Source organism: Coregonus lavaretus (assembly GCF_964263955.1).
Source record: "Coregonus lavaretus genome assembly, chromosome: 9".
NCBI classification, from domain to species: Eukaryota; Metazoa; Chordata; class Actinopteri; order Salmoniformes; family Salmonidae; genus Coregonus; species Coregonus lavaretus.
In genome coordinates, this window is record NC_139996.1 from 36,522,017 (window position 1) to 36,549,101 (window position 27,085).

General features: G+C 43.0%; 1 protein-coding gene across 1 annotated transcript in view; it reads left to right on the top strand.

Moving 5' to 3' along the window:
* The window catches only part of LOC311135500 (C-Maf-inducing protein-like), a 52,243-nt gene that overhangs the window by 14,696 nt on the left and 10,462 nt on the right, over positions 1-27,085 (top strand). Inside the window, exon 2 of the mRNA XM_084169497.1 lies at positions 26,095-26,220. Coding sequence (XP_084025623.1) covers positions 26,095-26,220 — 126 coding nt within the window. The remainder of the gene's footprint in view (positions 1-26,094; positions 26,221-27,085) is intronic.

Genomic DNA, 27,085 nt, shown 5'->3' on the forward strand with positions numbered 1-27,085 from the left:
TTGTCTGATGCTTAAGCATACAGTTTGATTAAATAATTAAGACACACAAATGACTAAAGGGAGTCCGACCAGCAATTGATTTGATTGGGCCGGGCTCAGACTTGCTGCGCTGTAAAAAAAAAAAAAGAGCCAGCGAATGACTGTGACTAGCACCGGTTATGTCTCTCTCCTCCCTGCTGCAGCGACCACCACAGAACATCAAAGTGTTTATCACGCTGTCCGTGTTGCTGAAGATTAAACATAATTACAGCCATTTCTGACTGAAAACGTATTTTACCGAAATCCCTCACTTGTTTAGGAAAAACATTCCCTATACCCTCAACCCTTGCTCTCTTTATGTGACACATGTATGCATCGCATGCACGTGACCTAAGACCTATTCGCACGGGAATAGTATTACTAGAGAACGTTGGTTATGTAATTATTACTCCAGAATGTCCGTTATTCCAGAAAACGATTGAGACTGGATAATTTTTTTCAAAACTGCCCCCTGTAATTCTTTATTTCCCCCCCAATAAATGGACAGTTATGAAGGAAGCCTGGAGGTTGTTATGCTAGGCGTGAAGATGCAGTATTTCCAGGTGATAGGGCCACATTGATAACTCGAGCCTGGTTCCCAAGTTTCTAAACCATACCAAACCATATTTCCTATAGTGTCGCCATAATATTTGAATTGAGGAAGTGTGATCATAATCATTAGGATATTTTAGCGATCAGCAGTACGTCCTAAATGCCCCCCAGCCTTCAAATGTGAGCTAAACTGCAATTGCACTGGAGATGCATTTTTAAGTTAACTTTTCCAAACATTTAGGTCAGTTGTATGCTGCTCCTTTGCGATCTGTGAACAGCAAGGGTTACATTAAATAGGCTCAATATTTTTTACTGACGCATTTGGCAATATTCAATTCATATGCACAAAACATAAACAAAAGCATTCACTGTGAAAGTTTCACCCAATGTTTTATAATATATATTTTCCAGGATGCTGAAAAGGCATATTTTCTGAACATTGAAAAATAAGTATTTTCCGGAAGTTGAAATCGGGTTCATTTTCGGTTCTGAATGAAAGTTGAAAATAAGTAATTTATAGACGTCTATGTTTGGACCGGACCGGATCAAAAAACAATATCCATGGATGTGGAAATCAAGGCGGTCCGGAACTGCACCAAAAAAAGATGTCCAGAAGGCGTTGGCGTCGGTCCGTGCTTACTGATGTGTAGCCTACAGTGTTGCCTCAAATATAATTTTATGAATGCCTTATCTATGCTGTAAGCCTACCATTTGTAAAACACCAAGAAACGACTTCCAGACAGGACCAAAAAAAGACTTCGGATCGTGCTTACTAGGGTGTAGCCTACCATGTCAGCCTGCAATGGAATTGTATGAATCCCCATCCATGTTGTAGGCCCACCGTTTGTAAAACAGGCCATTGCATTGGCTTTATTAGTCCTGATTCCTGTGACTAATCAATTTGCCTAATTAAGCTTTGAATATCAGCTACCCAACTTTATCGGGAGTTAGCGTGAGCCTATTTGCAATGTGTTTTACACAGCTGGAAATGCAGAAGTATTTTTTTTTTCACTATGATCAGGTTTACAGATACAAACTTGAAACCACTGATCATGACAATGGGGTATAACTCCTGGACAACAGCTGTGATTGTCCATTCCATATTGTCAAATTTACTTTGACCTGGCCTGTTTTTAGGATATGTTGCTTTGTTAACATGACAACTCCTTTTTTTATTTGATTGAGCACCATTTAGGTTAGGCTATTTGATCGGAGAAACCTGCATGATGTAAAGTGTCCGTCTCCTTACAGTCATACATTTTATCTCCAGCCTGTAGGCTACAGAAAAGGCCACATACTCTTTCTACCATATACATTTACGTCATTTAGCAGACTCTCTTATCCAGAGCGACTTACATATTTATTTTTTCATGCCCCCTGTGGGAATCGAACCCACAACCCTGGCGTTGCAAACGCCATGCTCTATCAACTGAGCTACATCCCTGCCGGCCCTCCCCTACCCTGGATGACGCTGGGCCAATTGCGCGCTGCCCCATGGGTCTCCCGGTCCAGGATCTGTAGTGGCACAGCCTTAGACCACTGCGCCACTCGGTAGACATATCCTTTATCTGCTACATTATTTTATTTTAGATGCATTTTTTGACTGAACGTTAGTGAAGTGCTGCAGAGATGTCTCTCCAACAGCGGCGCGCTGAGAATGGACAAGCAAAATATTTTGCGCCCCTGCCTTTGACAAAGTGCACACTGCTTATCAAAGGGCGGCATCAGCTCTCACCTAAAAAGCCCATATGCCACTGGTTGAGAGAAATTGTCGTTTTTTGGGGGCATAATTAAGTGAGGTTTTATGTGTTGTTGGAGGTGCGTCTTGGTCAGTTTAACTCAGAAAATGCCGCCCTCGTCAATCTGCCACCAATGGCGGCCGCCTAATCCTGCCTAATGAGCGTACCTATAGCGTATCATAATCACATCAATAAATTGGTTATAACAAACTCTGAACACCGTAACACGTGTCAGCAAAATGGATGCAGAGGACGTGACAAACTCGAAACGGGAATATTTATAGGTTGCTCAGGAGGTAAAGGGAAAGTCAGATGTGTGGAGTAAATGTTACTTGTTATGGAAAATACTGTAGATCAAGAAAAAGAAGGTAAGGCGCAAGCGCTGCGTGCATATTATGTGTGCCAAACAGGTGCTGTATAGATTAGAATATACTTTTTCTGACTGTCTGGAATAATGTAAACCACTCTAAATAAAGTATAGGCATACCAGAGTTTTGTTAAGCCTTTATTACAGCAAATACTAAAAACAGTCGCATTCATTCATGAATGCAATTTCCGAAATGGAATGGTTTATTTATTGTTTAAGATAATTATTCAAGGTTCGCTTTATTTTATTTAAAAACTAAAATGCTCGATTGCATTTCAAATCATGAATGACTTGTAAGCTTTGATGAAATGAAAGAATAAATGATTTATTGATACAGTAGCCTATAAAAGTATTGAAATATAGGCCTAAGTAAGTTACGGTATTAAGACTAAACAGGATGTGCTCTTAGGCCTACAGCTCGATGGTGGTTATACAAGGCTGCTATACTAGGCCTACTAATGATAATGACATTACTTATTACAACAGCAACAATAAGCATTATTATAAATATTATTTTTGGAACAGTGTAAACACTAAATCAATTATAAATAATACCAGGGAGGCTGTTCTAACCAAAAAAAAAGTGTAAAGCAAAGATTTAAAAACAGCCGAATTTGTGAAATTGTTTACTTGACATGTCATTGCGTGAGGCTTGGTGCTCACGTAATCAGTAGGCTATTAAACAAACACTCAAACAGGCAACAGAAGCAGCATCTGTCTTATTTCTGTAGATATATTGATGACTTATAAAGCCAGGCACATTTAACAGTTAGGCTATTGATTATAGACCTACTTAAGTTCTGGTTTCATCTCTCCTCACTTTTCTTAGACAATAAGGCAAGGGCTGTTTTCTCATCTCCTCATTCTGCTGCTGCCTCCGCTGTATTGTTCTCAACACCAATATGCTGGTTAACTTTGCTATTATGCACATAGCAACATGGTCTAGGAAAAGGAGCCAATTCAACAGCGCACTGATGTGTTTCAGAACCGTGGACAGCGGTCGCTATCCAACGAGGGAGAAAGCGCATTTGTTATACAATAATATTTGTATTAGTGTTGCACCATTGTTCTTGTGTAATATAACCATATACAATTTCAGTAGCACGTCTTAGACTGATGGACTGTGCCATCCCCACGGCCTCCATAATGGATCAGTCCACTCAGACAGGAGCCGTTCAGGTGTCTTGTACATACGTAAAAATGTATGCACACATGACTGTACGTTTCTTTGGATAAAAGCGTCTGCTAAATGGCTTATTATTTATTTATTTATTTATTTATTATTATTATTACATGATATTTATTTGTATTTAGTTTTGCTACTGCTCGAGTAAAGACATCTCAGTCATCCAACAGCCTATCGACCAAACAATCGACCAGTCGACTAAATGGGGTCAGTCCTAATTTAGAGTATTCATAACAAGGTCACATACTGTTAATTAATTGCACATTGAAGCCCCAAAGCAATAATTTCCCTCCATACCTTGTAATTCCACAACTTGACTATATGTCAAAGACGAGTCGGGTCAATAACTAGTTCAATCACAAATGATAGTGCAGAACAGTTGTTCTGTCTTAATAATGACTTATTTGAGTTCTATTCGATTTTCACATTGGGTCACCAAACTGACTGAAACCTGAGCCAAGTCACAAACATTTTCAGGGGCATTTTCTCACATTCCATTTGCCAACACATCAGACTTCTTCCTTTCCTGTCATTATTTACATTAGGGAAAAAAGCCAGCCCTGTGGATGTTTCAATAATTGAGGTAGACTACTTTACTTTATAAAGAGATCTTAAGGGGTAGATCAGCTTAAATATTACAGATTGTAGCTTCCATCAATGTAAATGTCTGCATAATTTCCAATTCCCCATATATATTTTGTGTGTGTGTACAGTGCCTTCGGAAAGTATTCAGACCCTTTCACTTTTTCCACATTTTGTTACATTACAGCCTTATTCTAAAATTGATAATCGTTTTTTTCCCCTCATCAATCTACACAAACAATACCCCATAATGACAGCAAAAACAGGATTTTAGAAAATGTTGCTAATTTATATTTTAAAAAAATCACATTTACTTAAGTATTCAAACCCTTCACTCAGTACTTTGTTGAAGCACCTTTGGCAGCAATTACAGCCTCGAGTCTTCTTGGGTATGATGCTACAAACTTGGCACACCTGTATTTGGGGAGTTTCTCCCATTCTTCTCAGCAGATCCTCTCAAGCGCTGTCAGGTTGGATGGGGAGCGTTGCTGCACAGCTATTTTCTGATTTCTCCAGAGATTTTTGATCGGGTTCCATTCCGGGCTCTGGCTGGGCCACTCAAGGACATTCAGAGACTTGTCCCGAAGCCACTCCTGCATTGTCATGGTTGTCCTGTTGGAAGATGAACCTTCGCCCCAGTCTGAGGTCCTGAGCGCTCTGGAGCAGGTTTTCATCAAGGATCTCTCTGTACTTTGCTCCGTTCATCTTTGCTTCGATCCTGACTAGTCTCCCAGTCCCTGCCGCTGAAAAACATCTCCACAGCATGATGCTGCCACCACCATGCGTTACCATAGGGATGGTGCCAGGTTTCCTCTAGAAGTGACACTTGGCATTCAGGCCAAAGATTTCAATCTTGTTTTCATCAGTCCAGAGAATCTTGTTTCTCATGGTCTGAGAGTCTTTGGGTGCCTTTTGGCAAACTCCAAGCAGGCTGTCATGCTTTTTACTGAGGAGTGGCTTCTGTCTGGCCACTCTACCATAAAGGCCTGATTGGTGGAGTGCTGCAGAGATGGTTGTCCTTCTGGAAGGTTCTCCCATCTCCACAGAGGAACTCTGGAGCTTTGTCGGAGTGACAATCGGGTTCTTGGGTTACCTCCCTGACCAAGGCCCTTCTCCCCCGATTGCTCAGTTTGGGCGGGCGGCCAGCTCTAGGAAGAGTCTTGGTGGTTACAAACTTCTTCTATTTAAGAATGATGGAGGCCACTGTGTTCTTGGGGACCTTCAATGCTGCAGAAATTTTTTGGTACCCTTCCCCAGATCTGTGCCTCAATACAATCCTGTCTCGGAGCTCTACGGACAATTCCTTCCACATCATGGCTTGGTTTTTGCTCTGACATGCAATGTCAACTGTGGGACCTTATATAGACAGGTGTGTGTGCCTTTCCAAATCATGTCCAATTAATTAAATTTACCACAGGTGGACTCCAAGTTGTAGAAACATCTCAAGGATGATCAATGGAAACAGGTTGCTGTACTGTATTCAGGGGTGTTTGGAAATAGCCACTTGATGGTTTTTCAATACATTTTAATATTTGTAGCTATTTTAAGTAAATACCTGCAGTCAACTTGTGCAGTGCGTTTAGGAGATAAAGCCGATCGCGTTCTTGTTTTACCTGTCACAGTATTTTACATTATGAAGCTTACTTAGTTTCCCAGCACAGTTGAGCCAGTCTCGCGTTTGTTAATAGCACAACAGGAGAAAGCGGAAGCAGGTGAGTCCAGCTGTGTATTGACGTGTCGCGTTTTATATTGAAAGTCAAGTGTTTTTTTGCTTCAATAGTGTGACCAGGGACGTTCAACTATAGTTTTTCTTCACAGAAAATACATTAGTGCAACACATTCTCCATAACATACTGTAGCTTCATTATCATCAGATGACAACAGAAGTGCAACGCTATTTGGCTGGCAGCCATACAAGTAAATTAGCTTTCAATAAAAAAGCAAAAACGATGCATGGCCATCATATTTCTAATGTTTAGGCCTATCATAGGTATGAATGTAGCTAGCTACATTTCCTGAGGTTTTGCTTAAAGTTAATCTTGCATTTTACCTGAGAAAAATAGGCTAGCTACACCGAGAAAAGTAGCTCCACATCAGTCAGATGTGTCTGCTGATAGATTTCCCGTTGGTGAATTCTCATCCGAGTTTAGAAGTGCAACTCAAGCAGAAAATGTGTCTGATGCTGCATAGAAATTAAAATAAGAAGCATTTTAGATCGGTTTACAGAACGCAACAAAATATTTCTTACGCGTTTTATCGTTTTCTTTCCTGCATGAAAAACGCAGAATTATGCATTAACACGATCCCTAGTTTAACTTGCTAACTAAGTGGCTGAATTAATAAGGTGATGGCATGATATTGTGTTGGCTTTGCCTTCTCAAACACAGCAGAAAGCTCTTTGGATGAGTTATTTGGACACCTGCCACCTTCTTTTTTTCTCCTCTTTGTTCTCAGCCCTTCTTGCTCCTCCCCCCTCTTCTCCGAGCAGAGCAGAGAGGCCCGTTGCCCTAGCGACTCCACACAGACACAGCTTGTCGACATGCTGCTGGAGAACCAGTACTGCATGCGTCAACTTTGTTCATTTGCACAATGTCTCTCAATCACATTCACTTCTGAATGTCCATACTTACCAAAAATGACATTCTGTAGCTCCTACCTAATATATGTATAACTTTATGAGCTGGATTGCCGGTCTTTGCGATTTTGTTTATTTTCGTTTGTGCTCGTTAGTATATTTAGCTAGCAGCCTCAATGGAAATTCGCAAGTTCTTGTGCTAATTCTGTTAGCATTCTGGTAATAGATGCCCAATGGGCTTTTTTGTGTTTTTGGCACCCCTTTGTGTACTTAACTGGTAATACCGTATATCCCAGGGTGAGAGAAGGAAGGTATGACGATATCAAATCAAGCTTTATTTATACAGCACATTTCAGACATGCAATGCAATGTGCTTTACAGGGAAAAAACGAATAAACAATAAATTAAAGGTGAAATATTTACTACACAACAAACATAAGATTTAAAAAACGAAAGAAAGATACAAACTGAACAAATGAAAAGCACCCTAAGGAAAAGCAAAGCTAAAACTATGTTTTAAGATCTCTTTTAAATATGTCCACAGTTTTGGCCCCCCTCATGTTCTCTGGCAGGCTATTCCAGAGGCTGGTAGCATAATAACTAAAGGCTGCCTCTCCATGCCTCTTGGTCCTAGGCTTTGGAATAGTTAAGGAACATAACTTAAAAGCATTTCTGACATGTATCGGGGTGCACAATCATGGATTGATTTAAAAACCAATAAAATAATCTTAAAATTAATTATAAAACTCACAGGCAGCCGGTGCAGAGATCTTAAAACCGGTGTAATGTTTGCTCTTTGTCTGGTCTTGGTCAGTACCCGTGCTGCAGCATTCTGTATGTTTTTTGCAGTTGTCCAATGGCCTTCTTGGGTAGACCAGACAGGAGAGCATTACAGTAGTCAAGCCTGCTTGTAATAAAAGCATGGATGAGTCTCTCTGTATCAGCCTGAGAGAGAAACGGCTGCACCTTAGCAATGTTCCTCAGGTGGTAAAAAGCCATTTTGGTCACATTACTAATGTGTGATTTAGAAATTTAGTTCAGAATCTAAAATAACACCTAGGTTTTTTACCTGGTGTTTTGTCTTTATTGCCTGTGAATTAAAATGTGCGGCTAGATTCTCTCTCTGTGCTTTGCCTCCAACAATTAGTACCTCAGTCTTGTCTTGATTTAGCTGGAGGAAGTTATGAGCCATCCAAGTATTTTAAATCACTAATGAATTCTAATAATTTATCCGTGGAGCTAAAATCTTCTGGTGACACACATGTAAAGTTGTGTATCGTCTGCGTAGCAGTGAAAATCAATGCTGTGCTTTCTGTTAAAGCTGCCAAGGGGTAACGTGTGTGTGTGTGTTTATACATACATACATACATACATACATACATACATACATACATACATACATACATACATACATACATACATACATACATACATACATACATACATACATACATACATACAGTGGGGAGAACAAGTATTTGATACACTGCCGATTTTGCAGGTTTTCCTACTTACAAAGCATGTAGAGGTCTGTAATTTTTATCATAGGTACACTTCAACTGTGAGAGACGGAATCTAAAATAAAAACCCAGGAAATGATTTTTAAGTAATTAATTTGCATTTTATTGCATGACATAAGTATTTGATCACCTACCAACCAGTAAGAATTCCGACTCTCACAGACCTGTTAGTTTTTCTTTAAGAAGCCCTCCTGTTCTCCACTCATTACCTATATTAACTGCACCTGTTTGAACTCGTTACCTGTATAAAAGACACCTGTCCACACACTCAATCAAACAGACTCCAACCTCTCCACAATGGCCAAGACCAGAGAGCTGTGTAAGGACATCAGGGCTAAAATTGTAGACCTGCACAAGGCTGGGATGGGCTACAGGACAATAGGCAAGCAGCTTGGTGAGAAGGCAACAACTGTTGGCGCAATTATTAGAAAATGGAAGAAGTTCAAGTTGACGGTCAATCACCCTCAGTCTGGGGCTCCATGCAAGATCTCACCTCGTGGGGCATCAATGATCATGAGGAAGGTGAGGGATCAGCCCAGAACTACACGGCAGGACCTGGTCAATGACCTGAAGAGAGCTGGGACCACAGTCTCAAAGAAAACCATTAGTAACACACTACGCCGTCATGGATTAAAATCCTGCAGCGCACGCAAGGTCCCCCTGCTCAAGCCAGCGCATGTCCAGGCCTGTCTGAAGTTTGCCATTGACCATCTGGATGGAATGTCCAGAGGAGGAATGGGAGAAGGTCATGTGGTCTGATGAGACAAAAATAGAGCTTTTTGGTCTAAACTCCATCATTACTTCAAGACATTAAGTAATGATGGACTGTCGTTTCTCTTTGTTTATTTGAGCTGTTCTTGCCATAATATGAACTTGGTTTTTTACCAAATAGGGCTATCTTCTGTATACCCCCCCTACCTTGTCACAACACAACTGATTGGCTCAAACGCATTAAGAAGCAAATACATTTCACATTAACTTTTAAGAAGGCACACCTGTTCATTGAAATGCATTCCAGGTGACTACCTCATGAAGCTGGTTGAGAGAATGCCAAGAGTATGCAAAGCTCTCAAGTCAAAGGGTGGCTATTTGTAGAATCTCAAATATATATTTTGATTTGTTTAACACTTGTTTTGGTTACTACATGATTCCATATGTGTTATTTCATAGTTTTGATGTCTTCACTATTATTCTACAATGTAGAAAATATCATAAATAAAGAAAAATACTTGAATGAGTAGGTGTTCTAAAACCTTTGACCGGTAGTGTATATATGGTGTTTATAGACAATATGGGCAGTATATGAATAGCAAAGGTGTGTACAGCAGTAGTTATACAGGATGAGCCATGACTAGATACAGGGCATTCGGAAAGTATTCATACCCCTTTACTTTTTCCACATTTTGTTACATTACAGCCTTATTCTAAAATTGATTAAATAAATGTTTTTCCTCATCAATCTACACACAATACCCCATAATGACAAAGCGAAAACAGGTTTTTATTATTATTTATTATAAATAAAAACATACCTTATTTACATAAAGTATTCAGACCCTTTGCTATGAGATTAGAAATTGAGCATCCTGTTTCCATTGATCATCCTTTATGTTTCTACATCTTGATTGGAGTCCACCTGTGGTAAATTCAATTGATTGGACATGATTTGGAAAGGCACACACCTGTTTATATAAGGTCCCACAGTTGACAGTGCATGTCAGAGCACAAACCAAGCCATGAGATCGAAGGAGTTGTCCGTAGAGCTCTGAGACAGGATTGTGTTAAGGCACAGATCTAGGGAAGGGTACCAAAACAATTATGCAGCATTGAAGGTCCCCAAGAACAGTGGCCTCCATCATTCTTAAATAGAAGAAGTTTGGAACCACCAAGACTCTTCCTAGAGCTGGCCGCCCGGCCAAACTGAGCAATCTGGTCAGGGAGGTGACCAAGAACCTGATGGTCACTCTGACATTGCTCCAGAGTTCCTCTGTGGAGATGGGAGAACCATCTCTGCAGCACTCCACCAATCAGGCCTTTATGGTAGAGTGGCCAGATGGAAGACGCTGTTCAGTAAAAGGCACATGACAGCCCGCTTGGAGTTTGCCAAAGGGCACCTAAAGGACTCTCCGACCATGAGAAACAAGATTCTCTGGTCTGATGAAACCAAGATTTAACTCTTTGGCCTGACTGCCAAGTGTCACGTCTGGAGGAAACCTGGCACCATCCCTATGGTAACACATGGTGGTGGCAGCATCATGCTGTGGAGATGCTTTTCAGCAGCAGGGACTGGGAGACTAGTCAGGATCGAGCCAAAGATGAACGGAGCAAAGTACAGAGAGATCCTTGATGAAAACCTGCTCCAAAGTGCTCAGGACCTCAGACTGGGGCGAAGGTTCACCTTCCAACAGGACAACTTTTTATTTATTTATTTTTTATTTCACCTTTATTTAACCAGGTAAGCCAGTTGAGAACAGGTTCTCATTTACAACTGCGACCTGGCCAAGATAAAGCATAGTAGTGCAATAAAACAACACAGAGTTACATATGGGGTAAAAAACATAAAGTCAGAAATACAACAGAAAATATATATACAGTGTGTGCAAATGTAGCAAGTTATGGAGGTAAGGCAATAAATAGGCTATAGTGCAGAATAATTACAATAGTATTAACACTGGAATGCTAGATGTGCAAGAGATTATGTGCAAATAGAGATACTGGGGTGCAAATGAGCAAAATAAATAACAATATAGGGATGAGGTAGTTGGGTGGGCTAATTTCAGATGGGCTGTGTACAGGTGCAGTGATCGGTAAGGTGCTCTGACAACTGATGCTTAAAGTTATTGAGGGAGATAAGAGTCTCCAGCTTCAGAGATTTTTGCAATTCGTTCCAGTCATTGGCAGCAGAGAACTGGAAGGAATGGCGGCCAAAGGAGGTGTTGGCTTTGGGAATGACCAGTGAGATATACCTGCTGGAGCGCAGACTACGGGTGGGTGCTGCTATGGTGACCAATAAGCTAAGATAAGGCGGGGATTTGCCTAGCAGTGATTTATAGATGGCCTGGAGCCAGTGGGTTTGACGACGAACATGTAGTGAGGACCAGCCAACAAGAGCGTACAGGTCACAGTGGTGGGTAGTGTATGGGGCTTTGGAGACAAAACGGATGGCACTGTGATAGACTACATCCAATTTGTTGAGTAGAGTGTTGGAGGCTATTTTGTAAATGACATCGCCGAAGTCAAGGATCGGTAGGATAGTCAGTTTTACGAGGGCATGTTTGGCAGCATGAGTGAAGGAGGCTTTGTTTGCGAAATAGGAAGCCGATTCTAGATTTAACTTTGGATTGGAGATTCTTTATGTGAGTCTGGAAGTTGAGTTTACAGTCTAACCAGACACCTAGGTATTTGTAGTTGTCCACATACTCTAGGTCAGACCCGTCGAGAGTGGTGATTCTAGTCGGGTGGGCGGGTGCCAGCAGCGTTCGATTGAAAAGCATGCATTTAGTTTTACTAGTGTTTAAGAGCAGTTGGAGGCTACTGAAGGATTGTTGTATGGCATTGAAGCTCGTTTGGAGGTTTGTTAACACAGTGTCCAATGAAGGGCCAGATGTATACAAAATGGTGTCGTCTGCGTAGAGGTGGATCTGAGAGTCACCAGCAGCAAGAGTGACATCATTGATATACACGGAGAAAAGTGTCGGCCCAAGAATTGAACCCTGTGGCACCCCCATAGAGACTGCCATAGGTCCAGACAACAGGCCCTCCGATTTGACACACTGAACTCTATCTGAGAAGTAGTTGGTGAACCAGGCGAGGCAGTCATTTGAGAAACCAAGGCTATTTAGTCTGCCAATAAGAATGCGGTGGTTGACAGAGTCGAAAGCCTTGGCCAGGTCGATGAAGACGGCTGCACAGTACTGTCTATTATCAATCGCGGTTATAATATCGTTTAGGACCTTGAGCGTGGCTGAAGTGCACCCGTGACCAGCTCGGAAACCGGATTGCATAGCGGAGAAGGTACGGTGGTATTCGAAATGGTCAATTATCTGTTTGTTAACTTGGCTTTCGAATACTTTCGAAAGGCAGGGCAGGATGGATATAGGTCTGTAGCAATTTGGATCTATAGTGTCACCCCCTTTGAAGAGGGGGATGACCGCGGCAGCTTTCCAATCTCTGGGGATCTCAGACGTTATGAAAGAGAGGTTGAACAGACTAGTAATAGGGGTAGCGACAATTTCGGCGGCTAGTTTTAGAAAGAAAGGGTCCAGATTGTCTAGCCCAGCTGATTTGTAGGGGTCCAGATTTTGCAGCGCTTTCAAAACTACCTTAAGTACACAGCCAAGACAACGCAGGAATGGCTTCGGGACAAGTCTCTGAATGTCCTTGAGTGGCCCAGCCTGAGCCCGGACTTGAACCCGATCGAACATCTCTGGAGAGACTTGAAAATAGCTGTGCAGCGACGGTCCCCATCCAACCCGACAGAGCTTGAAAGGATCTGCAGAAAAGAATGGGAGAAACTCCCCAAATACAGGTGTGCCAAGCTTGTAGCCTCATACCCAAGAAGACTTGAGGCTGTAATCGCTGCCAAAGGCGCTTCAACAAAGTACTGAGTAAAGGATCTGTATTCATTACGAATGCACTATACATATAAAGTGGGTAAAACGGTATGTAAACATTTATTAAAGTGACCAGTGCTCAATGAATCTATGTACACGGCAGCAGTCTCTAAGGTTCAGGACAGGGTACTGGGCGGAGGCTGGCTATTGTGGCTATTTAACAGTCTGATGGCCTGGAGATAGAAGCTGTTTTTCAGTTGCTCGGTTCCAGCTTTAATGCACCTGTACTGTCTCCGCCTTCTAGATTGTAGCGGGGTGAACAGGCTATGGCTCTGGTGTCTAAGGTCCTTGATGATCATCTTTGCCTTCCTGTGACACCGGGTGCTGTAGATGTCCTAGAGGGCAGGCAGTGTGCCCCCGGTGATGCATTGGGCTGAGGGCACCACCCTCTGGAGAGCCTTGTGGTTGTGGGCGGTGCAGTTGCAGTACCAGACGGTGATGCATGCTGTCAAAGTGTAGAGAGAATTTCAACTCCTCAGTTTTGTTCACGCCGAGGAGCTTGATGCTTTGACCGTCTCCACTGCAGCTCCGTCTATGTCGATGGGGCATGCTCACTCTGTCTCCTGTAGTCCACGATCAGCTCCTTCGCTTTGTTGACATTGAGGGAGAGGTTATTTTCCTGGCACTACTCCACCTGGGATCTCACCACCTCCCTGTAGGCTGTTTCGTTGTTGTTGGTAATCAGGGCTACCACTGTTGTGTCGTCAGCAAACTTGATGATTTGAGTTGGAGACATGCGTAGCCAAACCGTCATGGGTGAACAGGGAGTACAGGAGGGGGCTGAACACACACCCCTCTGGGGCCCCTGTGTTGAGGATCAGTGTGGCAGAGGTGTTGTTGCCTACCTTCAACACCTAGGGTTGGCCCTTCAGGAAGTCTAGAACCCAGTTGCACAGAGGGGTTCAGTGATGAGCTTGGAGGGCACTATGGTGTTGAAGGCTAAACTGTAGTTGATGAACAGCATTCTCACATGCTTGAATGTCGTAGACATGTTGGCCACAGAGATCAGGAGCAGTGGGAGCCCACGTCGGCGGCTCTTTTTTTTCCCCCCTCAAAGTGGGCAAAGAACGTGTTAAGTTTGTCTGGGAGTGAGGTGTCGGTGTCCAGCATGTGGCTGGGTTTCTCTTTATAATCCGTGATGCGTCTCGTGTCTGAGCCGTTGAATTGCTGGTCTGTTTGTACACGTCCATGTTCCCAGTCACCTTGCTGTGGTTAAATGTGGTGGTTTGCTCTTTCAATTTTGCACGAATGCTGTCATCTATCCATGGTTTTTGGTTCTCCCCAATTTTGTAGTTAGTCTTTTCACATAGCTGCAACTCCCGTACGGACTTTGGGGAGAGCCATGCGTCCTCCGAAACACGACCCTGCCAAGCCGCCCTGCTTTTTTGACACACTGCTCACTTAACCCGGAAGCCAGCCGCATCAATGTGTCGGAGGAAACACCGTACTACTGGCGACCGAAGTCAGCGTGCATGCCCCTGGCCCGCCACAGGAGTCGCTAGAGCGCGATGTGACAAGGACATCCCGGCCTGCCAAACTCTCCCATAGCCTGGACGATGCTTGGCGCAATTGTGCACCGCCTCATGGGTCACCCGGTCGAGGCCGGCTGCGACACAGCCTGGGATTGAACCCAGGTCTGTAGTGACACCTCAAGCACTGCGATGCAGTGCCTTAAACCGCTGCGCCACTCGGGAGGCAGCTTTGGATAAGTTATAATCGTCACAGTAGGAACAACATCCTCTATGCACTTCCTGATTAATCCAGTCACGAGTCAGTGTATATGTCGATACTATTCCCAAAGACGACCCGGAACATTTCCCAGTCCGCGTGATCTAAACCGTCTTGAAGCATAGACTCCGATTGGTCAGACCAACGTTGAATAGTCCTTACCACGGGTGCTTCCAATTTAAGTTTATAGGCGGGGAGGAGCAGGTTGGAGGCGTTATCTGATTTGTCGAAGGGAGGGCGGGGGAGGGCCTTGTAGCTGTCCTGGAAGGGAGAGTAACAATGGTCAAGTGTGATCTCTCCATGTGTAGCACAGGAGATGTGTTGGTAGAATTTCGGGAGCATTTTTCCTCAGATTAATTTTAATAAAGTCCCCAGCTACAATAAATGCGGCCTCAGGATGCAAACTTTGCTAGGAACTAGAAACAGGGCGACGGGTCTGTCGGCGCCATCTTGTACTAAACTACTGTAAGTTTGAGGTTGCCACCGTTGTTGTAGCCCAATCTGTACAGTAACACTGGAACAGGTGCTAGCAACTATACCGAACAAAAATATGAACACAACATGTAAAGTGTTGGTCCCATGTTTCATGAGCTGAAATAAAAAATCCCAGAATTTTCCATACACACAAAAAGCTTCTTTCTCTCAAATGTTGTGCACAAATTTGTTTACATCCCTGTTAGTTAGCGTTTCTCCTTTGCCAAGATAATCCATCCACCTGACAGGTGTGGTATATCAAGAAGCTGAATAAACAGCATGATCATTACACAAGTGCACCTTGTCCTGGGGACAATAAAAGGCCACTCTAAAATGTGACGTTTTGGCACAACACAATGCCACAGATATATCCATATTTTATGGGAGTGTGCAATTGGCATGTTGACTGCAGGAAGGTCCACCAAAGCTGTTGCCAGAGAATTAATGTTCATTTCTCTACCATAAGCCGCCTCCTTCGTCGTTGTAGAGAATTTGGCAGTACGTCCAACCGGCCTCACAACCGCAGACCATGTGTAACCACGCCAGCCCAGGCCCTCCACATCCGGCTTCTTCACCTGCAGGATCGTCTGAGAGAAGCAAACCGGACAGCTGATGAAACTGAGGAGTATTTATCTCTGTAATGAAGGCCTTTTGTGGGGAAAACTCATTCTGATTGGCTGGGTCTGGCTCCCAGGTGAGTGGGCCTATGCCCCCCCCCCCCACCTCCCAGGCCCACCCATGGTTGCACCCCTGCCCATTCATGTGAAATCCATAGGTTAGGGCCGACTGCATTTATTTCAATTGACTGATTTCCTTATATAAACTGTAACTCAGTAAAATCGTTGAAATTGTTGCATTTTGCGTTTTATATTTTTGTTAAGTGTGTGTGTGTATACATGCATGCATGCATACATACATACAGTGAGGGGAAAAAAGTATTTGATCCCCTGCTGATCTAGGCCACTCCAGGACCTTAATGTGCTTCTTCTTGAGCCACTCCTTTGTTGCCTTGGCTGTGTGTTTTGGGTCATTGTCATGCTGGAATACCCATCCATGACCCATTTTCAATGCCCTGGCTGAGGGAAGGAGGTTCTCACCCAAGATTTGACGGTACATGGCCCCGTCCATCTTCCCTTTGAAGCAGAAAAACACCCCCAAAGCATAATGTTTCCACCTCCATGTTTGATGGTGTTCTTGGGGTCATAGGCAGCATTCCTCCTCCTCCAAACACGGCGAGTTGAGTTGATGCCAAAGAGCTCGATTTTGGTCTCATCTGACCATAACACTTTCACCCAGTTCTCCTCTGAATCATTCAGATGTTCATTGGCAAACTTCAGACGGGCCTGTATATGTGCTTTCTTGAGCAGGGGGACCTTGCGGGCGCTGCAGGATTTCAGTCCATCACGGCGTAGTGTGTTACCAATTGTTTTCTTGGTGACTATGGTCCCAGCTGCCTTGAGATCATTGACAAGATCCTCCCGTGTAGTTCTGGGCTGATTCACCGTTCGCATGATCATTGCAACTCCACTAGGTGAGATCTTACATGGAGCCCCAGGCCGAGGGAGATTGACAGTTATTTTGTGTATCTTCCATTTGCGAATAATCGCACCAACTGTTGTCACCTTCTCACCAAGCTGCTTGGCGATGGTCTTGTAGCCCATTCCAGCCTTGTATAGGTCTACAATCTTGTCCCTGACATCCTTGGAGAGCTCTTTGGTCTTGGCCATGGTGGAGAGTTTGGAATCTGATTGATTGATTGCTTCTGTGGACAGGTGTCTTTTATACAGGTAACAAGCGGAGATTAGGAGCACTCCCTTTAAGAGTGTGTTCCTAATCTTAGTTTGGTACCTGTATAAAAGACACCTGGGAGCCAGAAATCTTTCTGTTTAAGAGGGGGTCATACTTATTTCCCTCATTAAAATGCAAATCAATTTATAACATTTTTGACATTTTTTTTGTTTTTCTGTCTCTCACTGTTCCAATAAACCTACCATTACAATTATAGACTGATCATTTCTTTGTCAGTGGGCAAACGTACAAAATCAGCAGGGGATCAAAAACTTTTTTCCCTCACTGTACATACTTACATACAGCTGTGGAAAAAATTAAGAGACCACTGCACATTTTTCTTAAATCAGTATCTCTACATGTATGACAGCCATTCCATTCCAGTGTCTGTTGAATTCCAACACAGGCACACCTCATTCTGCTGAATTATACACACACATATATGTATATACATGTATATATATACATGTGTGTATAATATATATATATATATATATATATATATATATATATATATATATATATATATATACACACACACTTGTGTATCCCAATACTCTGAGACAATATACAGTACATGGGATCCTTGGAATTTCTAAGTGAGGGAGTAACAGAGTGGTGAAAGAAAGGACAGTGAGCTGGGTCATGTGGCATGAGGAGAACTAGATTATCCCCTCCCCTCCATTGTTCATCATATGAGAGCCTTTGGAACCTCTGCTATGGTGAGGTCCTGACTGGGCTCTATTTTGTCTCTGTCACAGTGCGTCTGTCACAGATCTCACAGTACCATGTCCCAACGTGATACCTTTTAGATTTATTTAGTTTTGTTTGTTTTGTAATGTTCATAGTGAAATCCCAGTTACAGGGTCCCCAAGTCCTTCAGTTCTTCACACTAGCTTGTTTTATCAGACAGCAGCCTGGTGGGTAATTTACAACCTACTGTTTGGTTCCTTATTATTATGGAGGGAAGTTACTGTAATAATAACCTGTTTTGATACAGTAACTCTACTGTATGTGCAGCTGTTTAACACACAGTTCTGTATCATTCATTTTGACACGCCATTTGCATGAAACTTGGGAAGTCATGTTTGCACAATCATATTCTTTTTTAAATCAATGTATTATCAAATCCAAGCCAAGTGTAATGTATTTCCTTAAGTTACATAATGGTTATCTTCCAGCGTTGTATAATGAAATGCTTGCTCTATTTACTCTTTATCCCATAATCCATTTCACTTTGATTTTACCATCTTTCACACAGGAAGCTTTTATGTCTTCCAAATGCAAATGTTTAAAGTACTCTGCTAGTATTACTAGTATAACAAAACCACAGTCAGTATAAAGTTGATCAAGGAATTGGCGAAGAGGAAACCACAGTGTAAAATGTTTATTGGGTGAGTGAAGAGAACAGGGTAAAGGTTGCATACACATGCACATCCACTGCAGCCTGTCTCTGGTGTATCTCTGATTTAGATCAAACAACACATTGTGCAGGTCACAATCAGTATATGTTGTCCACATACACCAGTCACGGCTTGAATTTATTCACCTCCAGTCCCCACTAGGTCATGCCGGATAATAAGCCTGAAATTGAAGTATTATTAATTGGATATCCTTCATACCCAAGCTGCCCAGAGGCAACTGCCATCTACTGGTCTCTGATGTTCATAACATGTGCAAATTAGAAAATGGTGGAGAGTACTTGGCTAGCAATAACCATAATGGCTATACAATGGAAGGAGAGATGTGATGCTGCATATTGTGACTAGCTGTTTTCATGTCTATTTTATTTGCATTAGTATGTAAAAACACCTGGCAGTATTGGTTTACCTTTCTATACATTATTGAATTCCTTCAGTCAATGCATTGTCTGTGCATCTTTTTGTGGTGTTATTTTTTGTCAAACGACATGCATCAACAGATTCGTTGATATAAACATCCTATCAAGACACATGGGCTATGAGCATTTAATAAGGTGAGCACAGTGTTGAATAGGCTTGGGAGATATACCGTAAAGACCTAGCAATAACCATAATGGCTATACAATGGAAGGAGAGATGTGATGCTGCATATTGTGACTAGCTGTTTTCATGTCTATTTTATTTGCATTAGTATGTAAAAACTCCTGGCAGTATTGGTTTACCTTTCTATACATTATTGAATTCCTTCAGTCAATGCATTGTCTGTGCATCTTTTTGTGGTGTTATTTTTTGTCAAACGACATGCATCAACAGATTCGTTGATATAAACATCCTATCAAGACACATGGGCTATGAGCATTTAATAAGGTGAGCACAGTGTTGAATAGGCTTGGGAGATATACCGTAAAGACCTGGGTATTTGGACATTTCTACGGGATGGTTTTTCAATACCCTGAAACTACACTGCTCAAAAAAATAAAGGGAACACTTAAACAACACATCCTAGATCTGAATGAATGAAATAACTTATTAAATACTTTTGTCTTTACATAGTTGAATGTGCTGACAACAAAATCACACAAAAATGATCAATGGAAATCAAATTTATCAACCCATGGAGGTCTGGATTTGGAGTCACCCTCAAAATTAAAGTGGAAAACCACACTACAGGCTTATCCAACTTTGATGTAATGTCCTTAAAACAAGTCAAAATGAGGCTCAGTAGTGTGTGTGGCCTCCACGTGCCTGTATGACCTCCCTACAATGCCTGGGCATGCTCCTGATGAGGTGGCGGATGGTCTCCTGAGGGATCTCCTCCCAGACCTGGACTAAAGCATCCGCCAACTCCTGGACAGTCTGTGGTGCAACGTGGCGTTGGTGGATGGAGCGAGACATGATGTCCCAGATGTGCTCAATTGGATTCGGGTCTGGGGAACGGGCGGGCCAGTCCATAGCATCAATGCCTTCCTCTTGCAGGAACTGCTGACACACTCCAGCCACATGAGGTCTAGCATTGTCTTGCATTAGGACAGGGGTGTCAAACTCATTTTAGCTCAGGGGCCACATGGAGGAAAATCTATTCCCAAGTGGGCCGGACCGGAAAAATCATGGTATATATAACTTAAAAACAACAACTTCAGATTGTTTTCTTTGTTTTAATACGATCAACATACAACATAAAGCTGGAGCCTGAGGACAGTGTGTCCAAAATAGTACAAGCACAACATCACTATTAATCATAAAACACGTCAAGTTTATTTGAAAATTCTAAAGAAAAAGAACACACAAACACACAATGCCTCAGTGATTAACAGAACTGTTTCACAGATCACAGAACTATATCATGGTGTCATTTCTCAGGCAGAAATGTAGATAAAAATAATGAAATCCTGTTCCCCAAACAAGTGCAAGAACCACAGAGTCAAGAATAGGTTAAATATACAAATAAAATCAATTAAAAACAATAGCACATCAACATAAAAACATATAAACATAAATCTGAAAGCGTTGCTCAAACTCCCGTAACAGTCCCGTTATTTTATCTTTGAACCGCTTCATGTCTGCCACATGTTGAGTCACGCACACATTTTTCAGACAGGGGAAGTGAGCTGCATTACCACCGGCAAGTTGCGTCTCCCACAATGACAGCTTCAACTTGAAAGAACGTATGCTGTCATAATACTGCGTGACAACTTTGTTGCGCCCTTGCAGCTGTTTGTTCAAGTTATTCAGGTGCTCTGTAACATCCACCATAAATGCAAGGTCCTGCATCCATTCTGCGGAATGAAATTCTAACACTGGTTTGCCCTTTTCTTCCATGAACTGTTCAATTTCTTCTCGTAAATCAAAGAAACGCCTCAGCACAGCACCTCGGCTTAACCATCTTACCTCAGTGTCGTATGGCAGGCCATAGATGTGGTCTTTCTCTCTGAGAAGGCTGTCAAACTGACGGTGATTCAGGCTTCTGGATCGGATGAAATTAACAGTTTGGATGACCACCTTCATGACGTTATCCATCTTTAATGACTTGCAACACAAAGCCTCCTGGTGCAAAATACAGTGAAATACACGTCCTCCATTTGCAGATCTGCACTTTCTCTCGGAACTTTGTCACAACGCCTGCTTTTTTCCCGATCATTGAGGGCGCACCATCTGTAGCCAGGCTGACAGCGCGGGACCAGTCCACTCCGACCCTGTCCAGCGCGCCGACGAGTGCGGTAAAAATATCAGCTGCTGTCGTTGTATCTGTCGTCGGCACCAACTCCACGAACTCCTCGGTGACGGTCAATGTGTCATCAACTCCGCGGATGAAAATGGCCAGTTGTGCAACATCTGTAATGTCCGTGCTTTCATCAATTGCAACCGAAAACGCAATAAATGACTTTATTTTTTGCTTCAACTGGCTGTCCAAATCCACTGAAAGATCGGAAATCCTGTCTGCAACTGTGTTTCTTGTCAGGCTGATATTTGCAAAAGTCTGCCGCTTTTCAGGGCACACAATCTCCGCTGCCTTCATCATGCATGTTTTTACAAATTCACCCTCACTAAATGGTTTTGAAGCCACTGCGATTTCATTAGCAATGAGGTAGCTAGCTTTCACTGCAGCGTCACTGATGTCTCGGCTGTGAGTAAACACAGACTGCTGTTTCTTCAGACCCGCCAACAGTTCATTCACCTTCTCTCATCTCCGCTGTCCTTGAAAGTTGTCATATTTGTCGGCATGAAGACTCACATAGTGGCGACGAAGGTTATATTCTTTCAGCACTGCAAAATGCTCTGAACACACCAAACATACAGCTTTCCCATTCAATTCCGTGAATAAATAGGATGACCATTTTTCTTGGAACAATCTGCACTCTGCGTCCACTTTTCTCTTTTTTGACAGAGACATATTGGGGCAATGAGGGTGCCAAAGCACATAATGTTAAAAGTAGAAGCCGTAATAAATATTGCGGGCAAAACAAAGTAGCTCATTGGCTGCACGTGCTTGACCTACTTGCTCTGCCCCGGTATAAACAGTTTGCTTGCTTAACACAATTGCTATTGCGCCATCCAGTGGACGCAATTGGAACAGCAGTTTATTTTATTGAAAAATTGCAGCGCATTTTTATACTTTACCAAAAAAAAATGTAAAAAATTTGAAAAAAATATATTTTTAAATATATATTTTTTCAAAATCATCTCGCGGGCCGGATTAAACCCGTTTGCGGGCCTGATCCGGCCCGCGGGCCAGACGTTTGACACCCCTGCATTAGGAGGAACCCAGGGCCAACCGCACCAGCATATGGTCTCACAAGGGGTCTGAGGATCTCATCTCGGTACCTAATGGCAGTCAGGCTACCTCTGGCGAGCACATGGAGGGCTGTGCGGCCCCCCCAAAGAAATGCCACCCCACACCATGACTGACCCACCGCCAAACCGGTCATGCTGGAGGATGTTGCAGGCAGCAGAACGTTCTCCACGGCGTCTCCAGACTCTGTCACGTCTGTCACATGTGCTCAGTGTGAACCTGCTTTCATCTGTGAAGAGCACAGGGCGCCAGTGGCGAATTTGCCAATCTTGGTGTTCTCTGGCAAATGCCAAACGTCCTGCACGGTGTTGGGCTGTAAGCACAACCCCCACCTGTGGACGTCGGGCCCTCATACCACCCTCATGGAGTCTGTTTCTGACCGTTTGAGCAGACACATGCACATTTGTGGCCTGCTGGAGGTCATTTTGCAGGGCTCTGGCAGTGCTCCTCCTGCTCCTCCTTGTACAAAGGCGGAGGTAGCGGTCCTGCTGCTGGGTTGTTGCCCTCCTACGGCCTCCTCCACGTCTCCTGATGTACTGGCCTGTCTCCTGGTAGCGCCTCCATGCTCTGGACACTACGCTGACAGACACAGCAAACCTTCTTGCCACAGCTCGCATTGATGTGCCATCCTGGATGAGCTGCACTACCTGAGCCACTTGTGTGGGTTGTAGACTCCGTCTCATACTACCACTAGAGTGAAAGCACTGCCAACATTCAAAAGTGACCAAAACATCAGCCAGGAAGCATAGGAACTGAGAAGTGGTCTGTGGTCACAACCTGCAGAACCACTTCTTTATTGGGGGTGTCTTGCTAATTGCCTATAATTTCCACCTGTTGTCTATTCCATTTGCACAACAGCATGTGAAATGTATTGTCAATCAGTGTTGCTTCCTAAGTGGACAGTTTGATTTCACAGAAGTGTGATTGACTTGGAGTTACATTGTGTTGTTTAAGTGTTCCCTTTATTTTTTTGAGCAGTGTATATCTTAGATGATATATATATATATTTTTTGCCCCTTTTTTCTCCCCAATTTCGTGATGTCCAATTGCGATCCAATTACAATGTTGTCTCATTGCTGCAACTCCCCAATGGGCTTGGGATAGGTGAAGGTTGAGTCATGCGTCCTCCGAAACATGACCCGCCAAACCGCACTCCTTAACACCCGCCCGCTTAACCCGGAAGCCAGCTGCACCAATGTGTCTGAGGAAACACAGTTCAACTGACAAACGAAGTCAGCCTGCAGGTGCCCGGCCCGGCCAAAACCTCCCCTAACCCGGACGATGCTGGGTCAATTGTGCGCCGCCCCTATGGGACTCCTGGTCACGGCCGGATGTGACACAGCCTGGGATCGAACCCAGGTCTGTAGTGACGCCTCAAGCACTGCGATGCAGTGCCTTAGTCCGCGGCGCGACACTGGAGGCCATCTTTTGAAAATTTTTTTACACATTTGTATATTTGTTGCTACTTTTTAAGTAAATATATGCAGTCAACTTGAGAAGATCTCGTTCTTCATTTCACCTGTCACAATTGTTCATTATGAAGCTTACCGGTAGTCCCCAGTCACTTGGTGTTTGTTTACAAGCACACAATGAGGAGAGACCGGAGCCTTATGAGTCACTCACTGTTGTGAAGCATGTGCCAGGTGATCTAGTTACAGTATGGAATTCAGAACTGTTTGCCAGCTAGATATCTTATAACTATTAAGTTAACTCTCTAAAATGTTCTAAATGATCTGCAGTTGTGCATTTGGTTTGCTAATTTAGAAGCTAGCTAGTTAGCTATCTAGCTAAGTGGTTAGCTTCTTCCAAAATCAAGCTTCACTTGGTAACAGCAGAGAATCCCCTCCTGGATCAAGAGCCTTGCTGTCTAATATTTGTTTTGTGAGTAGCATTTTTGAGTTACTTGTATAACTTTATGAGCTGGGATGTCTGTCCTGCAAATGGTTTAGGTCAGAGATTGTATAAAATGTGTGCAATGCGCTCGTTAGCATTTATTTAGCATTCTCTATGGGATTGCACATGTACTTGTTAGCATTGCTAACAGTTGGATTACAGAGGCTGTGGGGTTTGAAAACAGCGCCCCTTGTGTTTAGTGCCGGTGTTACCGAATATCCCGGTATGGTACAAGGTCGGTATGACAATCTGGATACCGCCCAAGCCTAGTGTTGAAATAGGCATTGTGTTTATTACTACAGCTACAGATTTGATCATGAACACTGACCACTGAGACCTGCTGTGAGAATATTAGAATGTATTATTAATTGAGCAGGATCAACATTAATTTTTTTGATCCTTTGTATGATCAGTTTGCCAGTGCAGCTGAATACAGAGATTCTTTCTGCACATCTTTGTCCACCTGGTTCTCCCTGGAAAAAAAAAAAAAAACAGGTCTCGATTTCACCTACTAGTTTCCATGGCAACATAACTGTTTTGGGGAGGAGAGCTGTACTCCACTTCTCCTTAAGAAAAGCAGAATAAGAAAGAGACGCAAAATAGATGGAGGAAAACATGACGAGTGAATGTTAGAGGAAGATAGATTGCCACGGGTTATCACAGCAAGCTGTTCTATATTTACTTTTTCGTTTGAGTTTCTCAGAGATGCAAGGTTAATCTTTATCTATTGTGAATTTAGTTTTTTTTTTGTATTTTGTCTTGTTTTGTTATTTGTGTGCGTGCATGCGTATGTGATGCATTTGTATGCACCTGTGTCCAAATACGTGCACTTTACATTCAATTAAAAAGGGTATTGTAAAATAATGACTTTTGTTCTCAAGATCAATATTTGATATAGAAATAGTGTGTAATGAAAACCCCTCCTGATTTCACAATATGGCTACTACATGTCTAGCATCTCCATCTCAGAGGGAGGGAGATATGATGAAGAACAGCTAGCTTGCTCTATCAGCTAGAGAGCGAGATGTAAATATATTGAATGTTTGTTCTTTTACAGGGGGAGGGAGACACGGAGGAACTGCTTATTTGTTCTATTACACGGGAGAGCGAGAGAGAGAGGTGCAAATAAAGGAACAACCTGTTAGCTTGAATTAGGGCGACATAAACTAAGGAACTCTGTTAATTTGAATTTACAAGGGAAAAACATCACAAAGAAATGGCTCCGGTGTGCTAGTGCAGAGGGAGGGCATCAGAATAAAAGGAACAGCTTGTTGATTTGACTGGAGGGAGGGTGTCATTAATAACAGAACAGAGGGATGGCGACACGGAACAGCCTGTTGACATTTCAGGCCATGTGACCAGAAACGCAACAGTCAGTCGTGCAGCTGAAAGATTTATTCGGTTCTCTCTCACTCACTCACTTTACCAGTATCAATTCCCAAATATCCATGGATTCAAGGCTGATGTCACAATAAAGTCAACTGCTTGGCTACCTATTGGGGTCACATGAGATGCTTCGTGTGAATACTTTAAGATTCAGTGATGGAAAAACTAGCAGCCAGTTCAAATGTGATATTAGAGCAACCATAGGATGGCTCCATGCATGACCCAAATGCAGAAGTAGGCCTCTTTTTGATTTTCACATACTCCTATAAGGACATCTCTGTTGGGTGTTGAATACTGCCTTGTACAAGTTGTCAGTACAGTGATCATTGTGACTTACCAATGAGCGATTTGTTTGTAAACACTGTGCTTGCCTGTATGTTGGTCTTGTATACCTCTTTACAAGTGTGTAGCCTATTTGAATGAGTAGTTGACATTATTGCTCTCCTCTCTACTGGTCTCTAGCCCACTGGGTACATGGAGGCTGCCCTGTCCTACAGCACCATAGAGGACCTGCAGCTGCTCTCCTGGGATAACGCCCCCAAATACTGTGTGCAGCTCAGCTTCCCTGGTGGCACCGTCCTCCTGCAGGTATGTCCTGTCCCCCTCCCTCCCTCTTCATGTCACGTGTGTGTGTGTGTGTGTGTGTGTGTGTGTGTGTGTGCGTGCCGATCATGTACAGTGGATATATAAAGTCTACACACACCTGTTAAAATGCCAGGTTTTTGTGATGTAAAAGAATGAGGCAAAGATATATCATGTCAGAACTATTTCCACCTTTTAATGTGACCTATAACGTGAACAATTCAATTGAAAAACACTGAAATCTTTGAGGGGGAAAAATAAATGACCTGGTTGCATAAGTGTGCACACCCTTAAACTAATACTTTGTTGAAGCACCTTTTGATTTTATTACAGCCCTCAGTCTTTTTGGGTAGGAGTCTATTAGCATGGCACATCTTGACGTGGCAATATTTGCCCACTCTTCTTTGCAAAAGCGCTCCAAATATGTCAGATTGCGAGGACATCTCCTGTGCACAGCCCTCTTCAGATCATCCCAGAGATGTTCAATTGGATTCAGGTCTGGGCTCTGGCTGGGCCATTCCAAAACGTTAATCTTCTTCTGGTGAAGCCATGCTTTTGTGGATTTGGATGTGTGCTTTGGGTCGTTGTTGTGCAGAAAGGTGAACTTCCTCTTCATCTTCCGCTTTCGCTTTCTAACGGACACCTGAAGGTTTTGTGCCAAAATTGCCTGGTATTTGGAACTGTTCATAATTCCCTCCACCCTGACTAAGGCCCCGGTTCCAGCTGAAGAAAAACAGCCCCAAAGCATGATGCTGCCACCACCATGCTTCACTGTGGGTATGGTGTTCTTTGGGTGATGTGTAGTGTTTTTGCGCCAAACATACCTTTTTGGAATTATGGCCAAAAAGTTCAACCTTGGTTTCATCAGACC